General features: G+C 45.9%; 1 protein-coding gene and 1 pseudogene across 11 annotated transcripts in view; one reads left to right on the top strand and one right to left on the bottom strand.

Annotated features, from left to right (window-relative positions):
- TRRAP (transformation/transcription domain associated protein) overlaps positions 1-17513 on the bottom strand; it is a 143094-nt gene that overhangs the window by 10651 nt on the left and 114930 nt on the right. For 8 of the 11 annotated variants that reach the window (XM_032755915.2, XM_032755921.2, XM_032755914.2 and 5 more), the window contains 6 exons: positions 17397-17497; positions 13479-13680; positions 11827-11991; positions 10230-10320; positions 8702-8901; positions 7590-7851 (listed from right to left, as the gene is read on the bottom strand). In XM_032755915.2, the coding sequence (XP_032611806.1) occupies positions 7590-7851; positions 8702-8901; positions 10230-10320; positions 11827-11991; positions 13479-13680; positions 17397-17497 (1021 nt within the window). The remainder of the gene's footprint in view (positions 1-7589; positions 7852-8701; positions 8902-10229; positions 10321-11826; positions 11992-13478; positions 13681-17396; positions 17498-17513) is intronic. The other 3 variants (XM_032755924.2, XM_032755928.2, XM_032755923.2) reach the window with 1 other exon arrangement.
- Positions 2351-3950, top strand: LOC116810889 (E3 ubiquitin-protein ligase RNF14-like; annotated as a pseudogene).

Raw genomic sequence — 17513 nt, 5'->3', positions numbered from 1 at the left:
TCCCTCTCCACGCTGGACCAAGAAGGTGCCACCAAGCTCATGCCTGACCTCTTTTTAACTTTTATTCTGAAATTCCTAGAGATTCACAACAGGATGCAAACAAAATATACAGGAAGTCCCATGTACTCCTAACCCTCTTCCTCCCACACCAGTGTCCTGTGCAACCCAGTGCGATGCCAACACCAAAAAGTGACATTGGCACAGTCCAAAGGGCTGAAGAGCTGATTCAGACTTCACCAGTTACGTGTGCACGTGTGTGTATGCATGCGCACACCTCTGGTCATGTCCCTGTGTGGCCTCGCAGAGCCACCAGCACAATCAGTTGCTGAGCTGCACCATCAGCACGGGATGCCCTTGGCTGCCCTTCACAGCCACCCCCCCCTCTCCCCTGCATCCTGAACACCTGGCCAGCACGAATCCCTTCTCCATCTCCACTGTGGTATTTCACAAATAAGATTCCCGCAGTACACATCCAAGTTGGCTTTTTGCACTCAGCATGATTTCCTGCAGGTTCACCCACGTTACTGTGTATCAATAATTAACTCCTCATTGCTGAGGTGTTTCTAATGTATTCAATACCTTCTGAAAGGGCATCTGCATGGTTTCCAGTTTTGAGCTATTACAAATAAAGTAACAAAGGCTCTGAATATTTGTGTACCAGTTCCCACATGAATGGAAGTCTTCATTTCTGTAGGATAAATTGGAGTGCGCCATTTCTGAGCTTCCTTCCACCTCTTTACAGACATGTCGTTGGTAGCCCACACACGCAGCTCTGCTAGAGAATCGGACTGCATTCCATGAACGGAACACGGACAAAGAAAGAGACAGAAACAGCATTCCCTGTGTACAGGAGAGTGGAAGGTGGATGAGCTCTGGCTGTGCGTGTCTGAGACTCGCTGCACTTTGAGATGCGTCAGGAGCCTCATGCTGACTTTTTCCAGTTTTGGTTTTGTGATTTTTTATTTTTATTTTTTTTTTAACATCGAAAGCCAGAAGATCTATCCCATTTCTGATTCTCTACTTTTTTGATTTAATAATGCGGACATTTTAAGATAAAAGCATGCTGAATACCACCATTTCTTTTAAGTAAAATATGATTTCCATAAAACTTTCATCCCAGACTCTTCCGTTCTCAGAGAAGGGTGAAAGACCACACATCACACACACTTCGCGATAAGCCTGAGATGAAAGCGCTTCATGTGAAAGACGGGGAGGACCGGGCTCGCCCTTTACTTTTCAAAGAGCACCTCCCTCAGCTGTGGGTTCACCTAAGGCAAGCCCAACCCACACATCACGAACGGGGAGCCGCGCCCCCAGACTGCCTGGAGCAACTGCAGGGCACAGCCACACTTCAGCTGGATGCAACCTCGATGCAACCCTGGTCACGGCTATGGCTGTCGAGTGTCCTTTCCGATTAAGGAGATAAAGATTTTCTTTTATGTGACTTAATATTAACTGTGTCATCTAAGACACAACGAGTCTTTAGAAGATTCTTTAAATATCACAAACGTGAACCACTTATTCTATGATTTAACCCATCATTGAAGAAAGAACGTGGTAAAGACCATTACAAAAGTGCTAAGTTGGGCACTGCAGGGCGGCTGGAAGGTATGGTAGGGACCACACTCTGGGCACGGAAGGCAGAGAAGGGGGCCGGGCCAGGACTGCCCAGTGGGATTCGGTCCCCTAAACTCGAGACAGGGTGCTCCCAGCCCCGCCTGGCCAGGACCCTTCAGGGGGCTGATGAGGAAGGAAAATGTGTGGGCCCTGCCCTTCAGGACACCCCAGGCTGGCCCATGGCTCACAGGCCCACACAGCACCCTCTGATCCCAGCGCTGGGGCACAGAGCTAGGCTGGGGCCTGCCCCACTTGTTGGTCAGTTGCCCAAGTGACGCCGGGTGGCGAGTGCCGGAGACAGCAGCAGTGGCATGCTGAACCCAGACCAGGGATGGCCCCAAGGCTGGAGTGCGCACAGCGTGGCCTGGACGAATGAAAAGGAGTTTCCCAGGCTGGAGGGAAACACTGTGGAGGAGGGACTTCCCTCACTGGGGTAGCGGTTTCCGGTTTGCCCCACGTGGCAGAATTTCCACAGTATATGTAGGACGAGTTCCAAATTCTGGCCTGTTATCTGGCTTTGGCAGTCTCATCTCCACCACCTGGAGAATAAATGAGATCTACCTGAACTCCACTCTAAACTGAAATATTGAAATGGCCGGGCAGTGGCTCACACCTGTAATCCCAGCACTTTGGGAGGTTGAAGTGGGTGGATCATTTGAGGTCAAGAGTTCAAAACCAGCCTGGACACATAGTGAAACCCCACCTCTATTAAAAATCAAAAATTAGCCAGGTGTGGTGGCATGTGCACCTGTAGTCCCAGCTACTCGGGAGGCTGAGGCAGGAGAATCGCTTGAACCTGGGAGGCAGAGGTGGCGGTGAGCCGAGATCACGCCACTGCACTCCAGCCTGGGAGACAGAGCAAAACTCCACCTTAAAATAAATAAATAAATAAACTGAAATACAGACTGCGGTGCTGATATCCTTTTTTCTGATTGTTATTAACAATTCCTCATAAAATTAAATGTTGTCAGAAGACTGAGAAGCTCAGGAGGTGAACTGCTGGCCCTGGCAAGTATTTATGATGGAGATAAATTCGGAAAAGCAGAGAGAAATCAGGATCTATTGGGATTTGCCACAGAACTTCAAGATATTTGTGAGTGGCAATTCAGATGACTGCCCCCAGAATAGTGGCTTTGAATATACCATTTGCTTTCTCCCTCCACTTGTGCTCAACTCTGAACTGCCACCAGATTATCCATCCTCCTTCATTCACACTTAGTGGCAAATTGCTGTCACCAACTCAGCTCTCTGCTCTATGCAAGCACTTAGACAACCTATGGGAAGCACACAGTGGCAGCGGGATCCTGTCTGCCTGGATGCAGCTTCTTAAGAGCCCCTGGTGCACCCGAATATTGTCTCTCCCTCTGAGCTCAAGATGGGTTTTCAGGAAGAAGTGCCGAGAAGGACAGCTCAAGCCTCTCCCATCACAGAGCTAGATTTCGGAGGAGCTGCTGGATCTCGTGTAGACCAAGAGGAAACTGTGGATGAGAGAGCTGTGCAGGATGTGGAATCACTGTCAAGTCTGATCCAGGAAATCTTGGACTTTGATCAAGCTCAGCAGATAAAATGCTTTAATAGTAGATTGTTCCTGTATGACATCTGTTTCTGTGAGAAGCTGGGCAGTGAATGCATGTACTTCTTGGAGTGAGGCCTGTGTACTGCAAAGCCTGTCTGAAGCACTGCTTTGAAATCCAGATCAGAGATGGCCAGGTTCAATGCCTCAACTGCTCAGAACCAAAGTGCCCTACGGTGGCCACTCCTGGCCAGGTCAAAGAGCCAGTGGAAGCAGAGTTATCTGCCCGTCATGGCTGCCTTCTCCTCCCATCCACCTTGGAGCTGGTGGCAGATGTGGTGTGCTGCCCTCACCTGTGGGGGCCTGTAGGGCCTGGCTGTATCACGGGCATCTGCTCCAGCTGCAACTTTGCCTTCTGTACCTTGTGCAGACTGACCTACCATGAGGCCTCTCCATGTAAGGTGATCGCAGAGAAATTAACAGACTTACAAAACGAATACCTGCAAGCAGATGAGGCCAAGACAAGATTTCTGGAACAGAGGTAAGGTAAGAGGGTGATTCAGAAGGCACTGGAAGAGATGGAAAGTAAGGAGTAGCTAGAAGAGAACTCGAAGAGATGCCCATGCTGTGGAATTCACATAGAGAAGTGAGGTGGATGCCATGTACTGGCTGCAGGCACTATTTCTACTGGGTTGGCATGGGTTCTCTCTCTAGCAACCCCTTACAAACATTTCGCCAACCCTACTTCACTGTGTTGTAACCGGCTGTTTCATGCTTGGATGTGAATGTAGACATCTGGGAAGATGAGATTGAAGACTAGTTAACTACTGTTTGAGCTATGGAAGTGGATTGGTTTTCCCTAATCTTTTGTCAAGTACACAAAGTAACCTTGCAGGATACTTACGGTACTATTCATTCACTCTTCCTGTGTAGAAGAGATGGAAGAACATGGCTTATATTTTCATCTGGTGAAGGTGCATTCATACATTTTTTTTAAATGTAAGTTGAGAAAAAAATTCTAAGCCAAAGGTTCAGAAAATGAAACTACAGAATATTAAATATTATAATGTGCCCAAAGGTCTGAAAAGTTAAAAATTAAATATTTATTTTCTTCCCCAAGCTTTAGGTAAGGAGAAGAGGGGTCAAGAGTTAAACTTAGAGCCCTTTTGTCTCCCGGAAGCACCCCTGTAAAGACACTGTGTTGGAGCTCCCTCAGTACTTCTCCCTACAACTGGGGTGGTTAGAAAAGCTTTATGGAAATTATACTGAGATCCTGATGTACTTCATGTTACTTCACATTCCTTCCAGCCTAGGTTTCTGCCAAGTCAGTCCTCTTTGGAGGGAGCTGTTTACTCTGTAACCGACTGGATGGTCCAGTGTCATTTCGATCTACTGCTTTTCAGAATAGAAACTTATAATAATTAAAAAAAAATTTAATACCATAAACTCTGTGGGTCACTTGACACTTATTAGTGGTGTATGTGGTCCACTGGTTTCAGGCCAAATCTAGAATTTAGTGATACCGACTCAGGAAGAATTTAAGTTCGATTCAATTTTCCTGGGCAGTAGAGCCTAGACTTAAGGTGACTTGTCTTTGCTACGTTTGTTCCACATTCTCTTTCTTTACCTTCTGCGTGTGGGGACAATTTTAATATTAATTCCAGCAACACATGATTTTATTTCCTCTGCTGGACTAGGAGAAAGCCTAATATATTTCCAAGCTGAATGTTCCTGAATTATCTGCATTTTGAGCCTGTCTATACCACTGTAGTTCCACTCTTAACTTTCTGAATTCTTTTTAAAGATCTTCTCTAACAAGCTATGGGAATTTGGCTTCCTATTTTTTTTTTCTTTTTCTTTTTTTTTTTTGTTTTTTTTGCAACAGCAGTGTTTTGGGTGATAATTTTGTACTGATACTTACTCCTTTTTCTGGATTTTGTTGCCTTTTTGAAAAACTGTCTTTCCTTATAGTTAGGTGAGTGGCTTGGTAGTAAAGTTAGATTTTTTGGAAAATGGGACAGAAAAACTGAACTGCAGATTGAGAACATATTCTTTTTTGAGACAGAGTCTCACTCTGTTGCCCAGGCTGGAGTGCAGTGGCGCGATTTTGGCTCACTGCAACCTCCGTCTCCCAGGTTGAAGCGCTCCTCCCACCTAAGCCTCCTGAGTAGCTGGGATTCCAGGCGTGTGCCACCATGACAGGCTAATTTTTGTATTTTTAGTAGAGATGGGGTTTCGCCATGTTGCTCAGGCTGGTCTCGAACTCCTGACCTCAAGTGACCCACCCACCTCAGCCTCTGAAAGTGCTGGGATTATAGACATGAGCCACCGTGCCCACCAAGAACTTGCTCTTTTTTTGTACTTTGTCATTGAAAATTGAGGAATCATTTTTTAACTGTTTTAGGTGTCTGTCCAAAGAGTCAGCAAAGACTATTGTTTCTGGATTGTCAAAGAGGATGCTTAATCTTAAAAATAAAATTTAAAATCATCTTATAATTAGAACAGAGTTGCTGCTATTTATTCTGTCACCAAGGCAACTATTCACATTTTTAAACTGTTTGGCATATAACATATTATTAAGAGGAAAAAGGTCACAGAATAGCATCTCTTCTTTTTACCTGGGCTAGTGACTGAGCTTAGGTTTGAAGGCCCATATTTTGTTTTAACCAGATAGTTTCATGCACTTCCATTCAGGACATTTTGTATAAAAATTGAAGTTAATTTAAAGAATAAGCTGAAGAAATGAAAATTAAAATGATTTGTTCTACAATTTTAAAAATGCAGTAATTAAGCTTTTAAATGTGAATGATTCAATGTTTCTTTCATCTCTGGGAAAACTGTACCAGACAAATCTTGTTTTCACACAACAATCACTCATGTGCTGACACTCGAGAGATGAAGGCTTGGGGAAGTTATTCAGGCAGCTGAAGCCACATCCTGGGACCAGGAGCTCTCAGTGACAGCCTGGCAAGAGAGCCCACCACGCGCTTCTCTGCTGGAGCGCCCGCAGGTCAGTGGGATGGAGGCTGAATGAGGAGTAAGAAAGCAACGTGTTCCAGACAGCACGAGAAGCAGCTATGCCTGTGCGCACAGCGGTGGACGTGAGTGTGTACAATGGGATGCGGGTGCGCAGATGTGATGTGGGTGTGTAGATGGGACACAGTGAGTACGCAGGGACATGCGTGTGTAAATGGGATGTGGGTGTGTACGATGGGACAAGGGTAAGCAGATGGGACAAGGGTAAGCAGATGGGACACGGGTGTGTAGATGGGACATGGGGGTGATGGGATGCAGGTGATAGGATACAGGTGAGTGGATGGGATGCATGGACGGGACGTGGGTGCGTAGATGGGACGTGTGTGTATGATGGAACGGGGGTACATGGATGGGACAAGGTGCAAGGATGGAACAGGGGTGTGTAGATGGTTGGGGGGGGATACTGTAGGGGGAGGATCCCCATTTGACAGAGGAAGAAACCTGGGCTGAAGGAAATTGGACTCCTTTGCCTCACATCACAACATAAGAGGCAGAGCCAGGAGTTAAGCTGTGAGTCTAGGAAAACGCATTAACCTGAACTACAAACAAGCATTGAAAATACATCTCCCTACACGATGCCCAGAATCCACAGTGAGCTTTCACTTAGCTCGTCACTGCAGGCCCTGCCCCTATAAATCCTACTGGCTCACCCGGCGCCATCTCCCACTGGCTCACCCAGACCCAGTCTTCCATGGGCCCACCGGATCCTGTCTCTCACCGGCCCACCAGACGCTGTCTCCTACTGGCTCACTAACACCGTCTCCCACCATCCCACCTGGTGCCGTCTCCTACCGGCTCACCCGACCCCATCTCCCACCAGCTCACCCGACCCCGTCTCCCACCAGCTCACCCGACCCCACCTCCCACCAGCTCACCCGACCCCATCTCCCACCAGCTCACCCGACCCCACCTCCCACCAGCTCACCCGACCCCGTCTCCCACCAGCTCACCCGACCCCACCTCCCACTGGCTCACCTGGCCTGTCTCCCACCGGCTCACCCAGCACCGTCTCCCACTGGCTCACCCGACCCCATTTCCCACAGGCTCACCAGGACTCTGTCTCTTACTGGCTCACACTAACACTGTCTCCCACCACCCCACCCTACACTGTTTCCCACCAAAACCAAGTGAAGGAAGGGTCTCAGGAAGGCAGGAGGGCAGGAGGGCAGTGTGGCCTGAAACCATGCATTTTCTACCCCATCTTGGATCCTGGCAGCTCCTGCTCCAAACCTTGACCTCTCGCTGGAAGAGAAACATGTGGTCTCAGCTATGCACTCTGAAGTCTGCACTGTAAACAGAGTGTAACCAGTGTGCCCCGTGCAGTGATCAGAAAACCAACGATCCAATCAGCTTCGACACTAAAGCCGGAGGAAATCAGCGTGCCCAATTCTCCCTACAGAAGGGAAGGAAAATGGGGACTCACCCGTCGTGAACTGGCCTTTCAGCTTCTGAAAGACAGGGTCTTGTGCAGTGGCCTGAGCCCGCCGGGCCAGAGACTCAGAGGCTGCGCTGGAGAACATGGTCGAGACGTTGGACACATTCTCCAGGCCCACCCCAAACGTGCTCACCAACTTCTTCACAAAATTGAGAGTGTGGGGGGTGATTTTAGCATCGGACACCGCTCCACTTTTCTCAAACGCCACGGAGTAACATTTCGCCAGGCCCTGTTGGAGCTGCCTGAGAACCTGGTAGAAAAGAGCCAGAGACAACTGACAAACACAGCCCTCCACTCCAGAACCAGCAGCCAAAAGCGCCTGTTGAGTGTGGCTCTCCCAGCCCAGGGTCATCTCTGCACCCCCCGACAGGACCCACACACAGCAGGCATGAAATCAGCGTGTGCAAGAAACAGGACGCCTGTGCATGCCACATGGGAGCAGGCACTTTTGACCCTGGGGAGTAAGGGCCCTGAACATTCAAAAAGCAAAAACAGAAAAGCCCTACTTTTTTGGATTCATACACCCGTCTGCGATTAGCCACAAAACCCCTGCATTTTCAGGCAGCGGTACTATTCCCACTGCGTGTCTGCGTGCACCGTGCACACACGAGACTTCACAGCAGTAAGGAGCTGGCCCTGGGGCTCAACCAGGTAAGCATCTGGGCAGTGAGGCGTGGACTATTTTGTCATCAGCTTAAGCCAACGTTATTAAGGAAGTGGTCTGACTGCTGAAAAGACCCCACATCCCTACAATTTCCCATCTATGGAAATTATAACCCTGTTACTCACGCCACTGCTCCTGCTCACACCTGGTTAACAGTGGCACTCAGGTCACTGAGCTCAGGGACGTGAGCACGGCCAGCATTTTAACAGCAAGAAGCAGCTTCCTCAATTCCACCCTCTTTTATGTCTTCTGCTGCGAATCTTTAAGGCTGTACTAGTGTGCAGAGATAGCTATTTGCCTGGTCCATGGTTAAGTTCAACAACAAATATATAAAAGGACCAGCAACTAAAGCACAAGGGAAGAGAGCCACAGAAGCATACAGAACGCCACGTCCCCTCTACAAGGAGTCACCATGTGCAAGATCAGAGCCAAATACCTCTTCATGCCAATTTTCTCTGAACCAGACCATCTGATCGACGATGCCTTCCAGGGAAGACAGAAGGGTGGGGTGGAGCTCTCGCTGCATGTGCATGATTCGGCTGCAGCGCCACATGGGTGCTGTTGCTCTTATGGGCCCTGGATCTGATGCAGAATGGGACTGGTTACCCACTGAACTTGGCTGCTGCTGTCCAGAATCTGAGAGCAACACACACAACGCCAGTGTCAGCGCAAAACCGACAGACGCCAGGGCTCGGAGCGCTGCAGGACCCATGGGCCAAAGGAGCGCTGGTTCCTGCCGGCGTGTGAATCCTCACAAGACCGCTTCCCCAGGGACCGCATGGGAGAAGGCCCTGGTTCTAGGCGCAGGTGCGCTGAGGGACGCGGGGAGGGACAGCGCAGTTGTCTACAATGCGGCTTCAATCCACTCCATTAAATAAACCCGTGTATGTGTTTTAGGAGGATGCAGATGTGACAACACGCCGCCTGGTGAGTCCAGGTGAGGGCGCACAAGGGTTCCCTGAGCACTCCTTTTAACGTTTCTGTTATGTCTGATCATCCTAAACATAAAAGTTTGGAAAAACATCTCACAATATGTTACACGTTCCTTGCTACTATAAACTCAGAGAATCTAAAAGCAGTTAATAGGAAACTGGTTTGGAAAGCCAAGCCAATTGCAAAATACTGCTTTTGAAAAATACGGTCATTTTTCCCTGTGAGATACACTGCAGAGCCCTTAATGACCATATTTTTCTGAATTTACCTCTCTACACTTAGTCTTAAAACTAAAAAACCTTAATTTTCAAATGACCAAGACATGAAGCCACCTAGGGAGACCGACTCCCCAGAGGTCAGAGCTGAAATGTGCCATGCAGCCCTCATCCACCGCCTCTCACCAACCACGCACGGTCCCCGGCCCTTAGGAGACTCAGCATTGAAAACAAGGGGCAGTAAACAGTCCTCTCATTATTTAAAGCACCGTGCCTAGTGGGTAACTGAAGCCATCAAATCAGTTGTTGCTTTGCATACAAGGGCTATTCAATATAGATTAAAAGTCTTCACTGTGAGTGAAATTTCACCAACATCTGGTAAGGCTGACTTCAATGCTGATTCTTCTCACAGCTGAAGATACTCCTCATAACTTACACACACACACACACACACACACACACACGCACACACACACACATGGCACCTGGCATCTGTGCTGTGTATTGGGATGCACTTACTACTAAGGAGGAAGGTAAACTTCACAATTTTCTGAAGCTGAAAATTTCACATATTTTCTCTACCTACAGATCAAATCACTCGGATAAATGAACGCCTATTACATCCTGGCAAAAGAGAGACTATACTCAGATCAGGCTTTGCTTCCTGCCCTATGGTGCTGCCCACTGAGGAGAGATTGGCCATGGCTAGGAGTGAGCTGCAGGGCAGGGGGTGGCTGCAGTGGTCTGTCTGGATGTGGGGCACCCCCTGGAACGAGCCCTTCCCGGCCTGGCCTGCCGGCCCCATCCGAGACGTACCGCTCTTGTAGCGTTCCCGCTGTTCTATTTTCAGGGTCAGGTACAGGGTCCGGATGGGAAAGTAGACTGCTTGGGGATATACGCGTCCAACCTGCTCAGAGACAAGACGTTATAAACAGCGCTGCTCTCTGAGCTCTGGATAAAGATAATTTGTACTGAAAATAACCAATGTCAAGTCAGAAACAGGTGTCTGATCTGCCTTTGGACCAAGGAAGCAAATACTGCAGCACTGACCTGATGCACAAGGCCAGGTTCAACAGCAGGCAAAATATTTAATTCACTTTAAAAGAGCCAAGACACATCAACACATGCATTTCATCAACTCCACCCAGGAACTGTGAGTGACAGGGAAACCACGCTTTCCTTCCAGGCAGTAAATCTGAGGAAGGCAAAACACACGTGTCCCCAGATCTCACTGAAGCAAATAAAAAAAAATACAAATACCAGCTAATCTGTCGGGCACAATTCACTGTGGATTGTGAACTAATTCCATTATCAAATAACTTTATTCTGCCTAACTGCAGCTGGGAGGAGACGGAGGGATGTCCGTTTCAGTTAAGAAACTCCCATTTTATTGAACTGGAGTTCTGTGGCTGACAGGATAGTACCACGTCACTTGAATCTTTCAGAATGTGCCCATGAAAAGGAAGAAAGGAATAACATCTAAGCCGTCACAGGAAGAGGCAGCTGCTCTTGAACCTGAGATGTTCCAGAAGTGATGAGACCAAGTAGGTCGGATCTGCATCCTGAGGATTAGCGCTACACAGAATGCCGGGACTTAAAATCACAGCTGCCTCCTCAAGGAAAACCAGGGCATTGCTCAGGGCCCACGTAGCACAGGTGCTGCGCGCAGGAAGGAGCCAGAGGAATGGGTGGGCGGAGCGCGCGGGCCCAGCAACTTCCTGAAGACTTTCACGGACTCCTGCAGCACTTCATGATTTTACAAAAGCAACCACGAAGGCGCTGTGTCCCAAACCTCACTGTAGCCATGCTTTGCCGTTTCTGGTCCTTCCTCTATGCCTGGGTCTTTTCACGGGAGAGGGACATCCTGGAATCATTCTCAAGAGATGGTTACGAGAGCCTTTCCATAGGGCCCTGAGCTGTCCGCTTCCCCGGCCCTGCCCCACTGCCCTCGAGTTCCTTATGATGCAGCTCAACTGTCAAAAGGGCGACAGCCACAATCGGGCAAGTTTTAGTTTAAGGGTAGCTCCGAAGAGCTCCCAGCATATGACAAAAAATCAGAGGAAAACTACCAATCAGATTCAGGGCTCACTGTCATTCTCAGGGTACCGACTGGCAATTGTACATTTTACTACAAGTTTATTTTACTTGCCTTATATATGAGAAAATGTTTAAGAAATTAGAATTTTAACACTGAACTGCTTCATTAGCTATTTCATTTCAACTCTGATATATTCTTTAATAACTTTTAATTATGCTTTATATTAAGTAATATCTAGATGATTATATCTTCCCATCTCTTTAACTTATTTTTAATACTTTGAGCACTCAAATTTACTTTCTGGGGAAAAAAAAGAACGCAAAATGAAGACACAATGTTTTGTGCACGTGAACAAGGCCACCCTGCTCTTCCCACCTGGCTAATGAGGTTCAAGAGCAGCTTTCCCTCCGAGCCAACCAGGCAGGTGAGCAGCTGTGGGATCCAGGCCAGCCACTGGATGGGTGGCACACCAATGCAGTACTTGTCGACGGCATCTGCCAAAGTGTTTTTGTCATCATCAAAACTCAAAAGCCACAGCACCTGAGACAGAAGGAGAAATTCTAGAGCTGAATGACAATTCTGAAGCCCTCAAGCAAGAGACTTTTTCCCCAACATTACAACACTGTATAGAGTGGCTTTACTGGCCATGTAAAAAAATATCTAAAAGGAGGCCAACATTATTGCTAAACTTAATGTAAATCTTACAGTATATATAACCTAAAATTTAAATATAGATTTTCTCTTTAGTCTTTTTGTGTTTTGTTTTTGAGACAGTCTTGCTTTGTCACCCAGGACTGGAGTGCCGTGGTGCGATTTTGGCTCACTGCAACCTCCACCTCCCGGGTTCAAGCAATTCTCCTGCCTCAGCCTCCCCAGTAGCTGGGACTAGAGGCACACGCCACCACGCCTGGCTAATTTTTGTATTGTCAGTAGAGATGGGGTTTCACCATGTTGGCCAGGCTGGTCTTGAACTCCTGACAACAAGTGATCCACCCACCTCGGTGTCCCAAAGCGCTGGGATTACAAGCGTGAGCCACCGTGCCCGGCCTTTTGATTTAGTTTTAATGACAATTACTCGCTGATCTAATCCACTGGCTAGCAGTGACCAGTGACTGACCGCAAGACAGCAACAAGAAGATGCTTGGGGCCTGCCCACCCGTTAACTTACACTCATGATCTCATCCAAACAAAATGAACTTTTGCTTAAACTCTCAGATGCTCGTCACCCTGGCATCAGGTAGGCCACAGGCTGGCAGCCAGCTGTCCATGATGACTGAAACAATTACATCTGGGTGTAAGCAACCTGGAGCCAGGCACTGAGGCAGTGCATGTAGCTGTCTCTGTAGTCGGCTTTAGCTGCCATGTGCTGGTGTACATTCCAAATTTTTACGTTAAATCAAGGAATTCTAAAAAATCCAAACCTTTAATGGACAAAATAGGAAAGGGAACAATTTATTCTTGGGTTTCCTGCTGGAATTAATTCTGGGTTTTATTTGTCTGCTTCTTGGGGGAAGACAGGAAGTCACACAAAGGAGGAACCCGAATGTCAAGTGCACGTCCTTCAGTGAGCACGTGGGTGACACCCACCCTGAGCTCAGGGCTGCCGGGGGGCACTGTGCAGAGAGAAACCCACAACCACCCCAGCACGCCGGCTCTGTGGCTGTGCTGACAGCATCCCTGCAGGGGAGGGATGACAACCTAACGGGCATCCAGGAGGGAAGTTCTAGCTCCACATCCCCTCCTCAGCCCTCTGTTCGGTGTTAGCTCCCACAGGCAGTGCTAGACTTGGGCTCTAGGCGAGGCTTTGCCACTTGGAAGTTCTGGGGCCCTAAGAGTGTCCAGGCCTCAGTTTTCTCAGCTTTAAAATGGAACTGTGAAAGATGCTTTGAAGAGTGATGAGGATTAAGAGTTAAGGCATGAAATCATGCCTCACACCCAGCATGGATGAGTAAACTGTAGCTAAATTTCTGTCCAAATCTGAAGGCGACTGATGGCCTCTGGTCAAAGCTCGTTTTTCTCGGTCTCACCTTGGCTAAGTATTTCCTCGATTTGCTTTCGTTCTGATGCCGGCAGGCGTGCAGGTAGCAGGTGATGGCAGACACGCCCAGGTGCAGCTGCCGCTCCTTCACAAAGATGTTCTCCAGGTAGTCACCCCACATGGCCCAGGCTTTCACCAGCACATCGTGCATCTGCACAGCTGCAGAGAAGGCTTTGTTTGCCTCCTCGGACCTGTGAGGAGACAGAAAACGAAAACGTGTATGGTTTTCAATTGAAGCGAGCTTCATGTAACCTGAAATTAACCATTATAAAATGAACACTGCAGGGCATTTGGTTCATTCACAATGTTGTGCAACCGCCCCATAAGCAGTCGCTCTGAACCCCTCCCACCTCCAGCCCCTGGGAACCTGCAGTCTGCCTTCTGTTTCTGTGGATTGACCGGTTCTGTACATTTCATATAAATTGAATCATACATCATGTGATCTTTTGAATCTGGCTTCTTTCACCTAGCACATTTTCGAGGTTTATCCATGTTGAAGCCTGTGTCGGTACTTCATTCTCTTTAACAAGTGAATAACATTCCATTGCACATATAGAACATAAACATTTTGTTTATCTGTTCATTTGTATTGTTTCTACATCTTGGTTATTGCAGATAGTTCTGCTACAAACATTCCCGAACAGGTATCTGTTTGTTTCAACACTTCTGGGTGTACACTAGGGAGTGGAAATGCTGGTCATGTGGGAACTCTATGCTTACTTTTTGTGGAACCGTCAAACTGTTTCCATGGCAGTTACACCATTTCACTATTACACCAGCAATGTACCAGACACAGCAAGGGAACTTCAGACCCATGTGCTTTATGATATAGATGCAAACATCCTCAACAAAAATGAGCAACCCAACTCCGGCAGCGGATTAAAAAGATTATCCATCATGACCACGTGGGATTTATCCCAGCAATAGGGGTGGTTCACCATAGAAAACAAAAAAGTCAATATAAATAAAACCAATCAATGTGATATACCACATTAAAAGAATGAAGGAAAAAAACCACAATCATCTCAGAGGACACAGAAAAAGCCATTTGAAAAAAATCCAACAACCTCTCATGATAAAAATACCCAGCAAACTTAGAACAGAAGGGAAGTTCCTCAAGCTTATAAAAGACATCTACAGAACACCCACAGCTAACATCATACGCAAGGCTGAAAGACTGAATGGCTTTCCCCAAGACCAAGAAAAAGACAAGGATCTCGTCTCTTTAATTCAGCACTGTAGTTGAGGTTCTAGTCAGGGCAATTGGGAAGAAAAAGAAATAAAAGGCATCCTTATTGGAAGAGAAGATGTAAGTCCATCTCTACCTGCAGTTGACACGATCTTATACATGGAAAAGAAGAATCCCCAAAAAGCTATTAGAGCAAATACACTCAGCAAGGTTGAGAAATCTAAGATTGTTATACAAAACCCTGGTATTTCCAAATGTTAGCAATGAGCAATGTGAAAATGAAGAAAACAGCTCCATTCATGTGACAATATTGAGGAATAAATTTAACATAAGTGCAAGACTTGTACACTAAAAACTATAAAACATTGTTGAATTAAACTAAAGAAGACCTAAACTAGTGGAAAGACATCTCATGTTCACAAACTGGAAAACCTGCTTAAGATGGCAAAATGCTCACAAACTGATCTACAGATTCAATGCAATCTCTATGGTAATTTCAAGTGTTTTGGCAGAAATACATGAAAATAACCTAAAATTCATATGGAAATATAAGAGACTTTACATAGCAGATCAATGGAATAGAAGTGAGAGTCCAGAAATAAGCCCACAAAAAATGGTCAACTGATTTTTGTTTTTTGGGTTTTGGAAATGGGCGTCTCCACTATATTGTCCAGGTTGGTCTCAAACTCCTGGGCTCAAGTGATCCTCCCACCTCAGCCTCCCAAAGTGCTAGGATTACAGTTGTGAGCCACTGGGCCTGGCCTCAACTGATTTTTGATGAGGGTGTCAAGACCATTCAATGGAGAAAGACTAGACTTTTCAGCAAATGGTGCTGGGACAACCGTATATCCACATGCAGCACAATAAATATAGACCCCCTACCTCACACCACATAAAAAAATTATTCAAAATGGATCAGAGACCCAAATGTAAGAGCTAAATCTATAAAACGCTTAGAAGAAAACATAAAAATAAATGCTTCTGATCCTCTATTAGGGTATGGTTTCTTAGAAGATGTGAAAAGTATGAGCAATGAAAGAAAAAAATACATGAATTGGACTTCATCAAAATTAAAAACTTGTACATTAAAGGACACTATCAAAAAAGTGAAAAGACAGGCCAGAGAATGTGACAAAATACTTGGAAATCATATATCTGAAAGAGACTTTTATCCAGACATATAAAGAATTACAAACTAACAATAAAAACCAAGAAAAGCAGTTCAGCATCATCAGACATTAGGATAATGCAATTCAAAACCACAATGAAATGTATTTTATACTCATTAGGATGGCTATAATCAGATAAATAATAAGAAAATAACAAGTGCTGGTGAGGATGTGGAGAAATTAGAAACCTTAAACATTGCTGGTGGGAATGTAAAAATGGTACAGCCAACTGTGGAAGATTGACAATGTCTCAAGAAGATAAACAGAGAAGTACAACATGAACCAGATATTCTGTCCCCAGGTATATAACTAAGAGAATTCAAACATGCTCACACAAAGACATGTATTCAGTGTTTACACCAGCATTACTCATGTAGCTAAAAAGTAGAAACAACCCACATGTCCACCAACTGCTGAATGGATAAACAAAATGTATGGATATCCAATGGAATATTATTCAGCCATGAAAAAGAACAGGTTACTGATACATGACAGCACATGGATGAAGCTTGAAAACATCTTGCTAAGAGAAAGAAGACAGTCACAGAAGGCCACATAGTGTATGCTTCTATTTGCATGAATGTTCAGAATAAGCAAATCCATAGAGGCAGAAAGTAGATTAGTAGTTGTCAAGAGAAATGGGAAGGGGAGAAAGGAGAGTGACTACTAACAGACACAGGGTTTACTTTGGGGATGATGGAAATATTCTAGAATTAGCTAGTGGTAATGGTTGTGTAATACTGTAAATATACTAAAACCCCCTAAATTGTACACTTTGGAATGGTTGTGTCTGTCATATGAATTTAAAACATTACACAAAAAGATAAAACCTTTTTATGTTGACAAAACTGCTTCCTAATTTAAAAATAAGCTAAACATGCAAGCCCCGTAGACTGAAGATGTGAAAATCAGGCACTGGAGCCTACACAAGGCAACAGGCAGCATCTTGTGAGTCTACCTCATTTGCATGATGTTTACAAAATCTCCTCTGACGTTTACTTCTCTAAACCAGGGTTTGGCAACCTTTCCTGTGACGGGCTATACAGTGAATGGTTTAGGCTCTGCAGACCATACAATTCCTATCACAACTCCTCAACTCTGCAGTAAGGCAAAAGCAGTCACAGGCAACATCGGTGGGGAAGGATGTGTTCCAATACCACTTCATTGACAAAAACAGGGCAGTGGCTGGATGTGGCCCCCAGGCCATTCTTTACTGACCCCTGGTCTAAAGCAGGAATCATCTCCACAAAACGAACCAGCTCTGTAAATGGCGGACTAAGGAAATGGGGAAATGAATCCATGTTATCAGCAGTTCTGTGATCCAGTAGCTCATTTGAGAAAAGCTTTTAAAATACTACACATCAAATAGGCTTATCAATTTGTCACAAGTTACTCTTTTTGCAGAGGTGCAATACCTAAAAAATCCTAATGACTGTCACCAAATCATACCCATTTCTAGCTTGAGCTTCACATTGGCTTCAGGTTATAAATAACTTTAAATAATCTGATGCATTTTTTCTATTATCCTCTTTCAATATAACATACATACTTGTTGATCTGAGCCAAGAACATTCCCTTCAGTGCATAAAATTCGGCTGTCATCTCTTTTGTGAAGTATTTTAAATTTGTAGATTCAATAACTTCAAGGCCCTGTTCAAAAAAAATG

This window comes from Hylobates moloch, unplaced genomic scaffold, assembly GCF_009828535.3.
Source record: "Hylobates moloch isolate HMO894 unplaced genomic scaffold, HMol_V3 SCAFFOLD_1, whole genome shotgun sequence".
Classification (NCBI taxonomy): domain Eukaryota; kingdom Metazoa; phylum Chordata; class Mammalia; order Primates; family Hylobatidae; genus Hylobates; species Hylobates moloch.
This window is presented reverse-complemented; position numbering and strand designations above follow the sequence as displayed.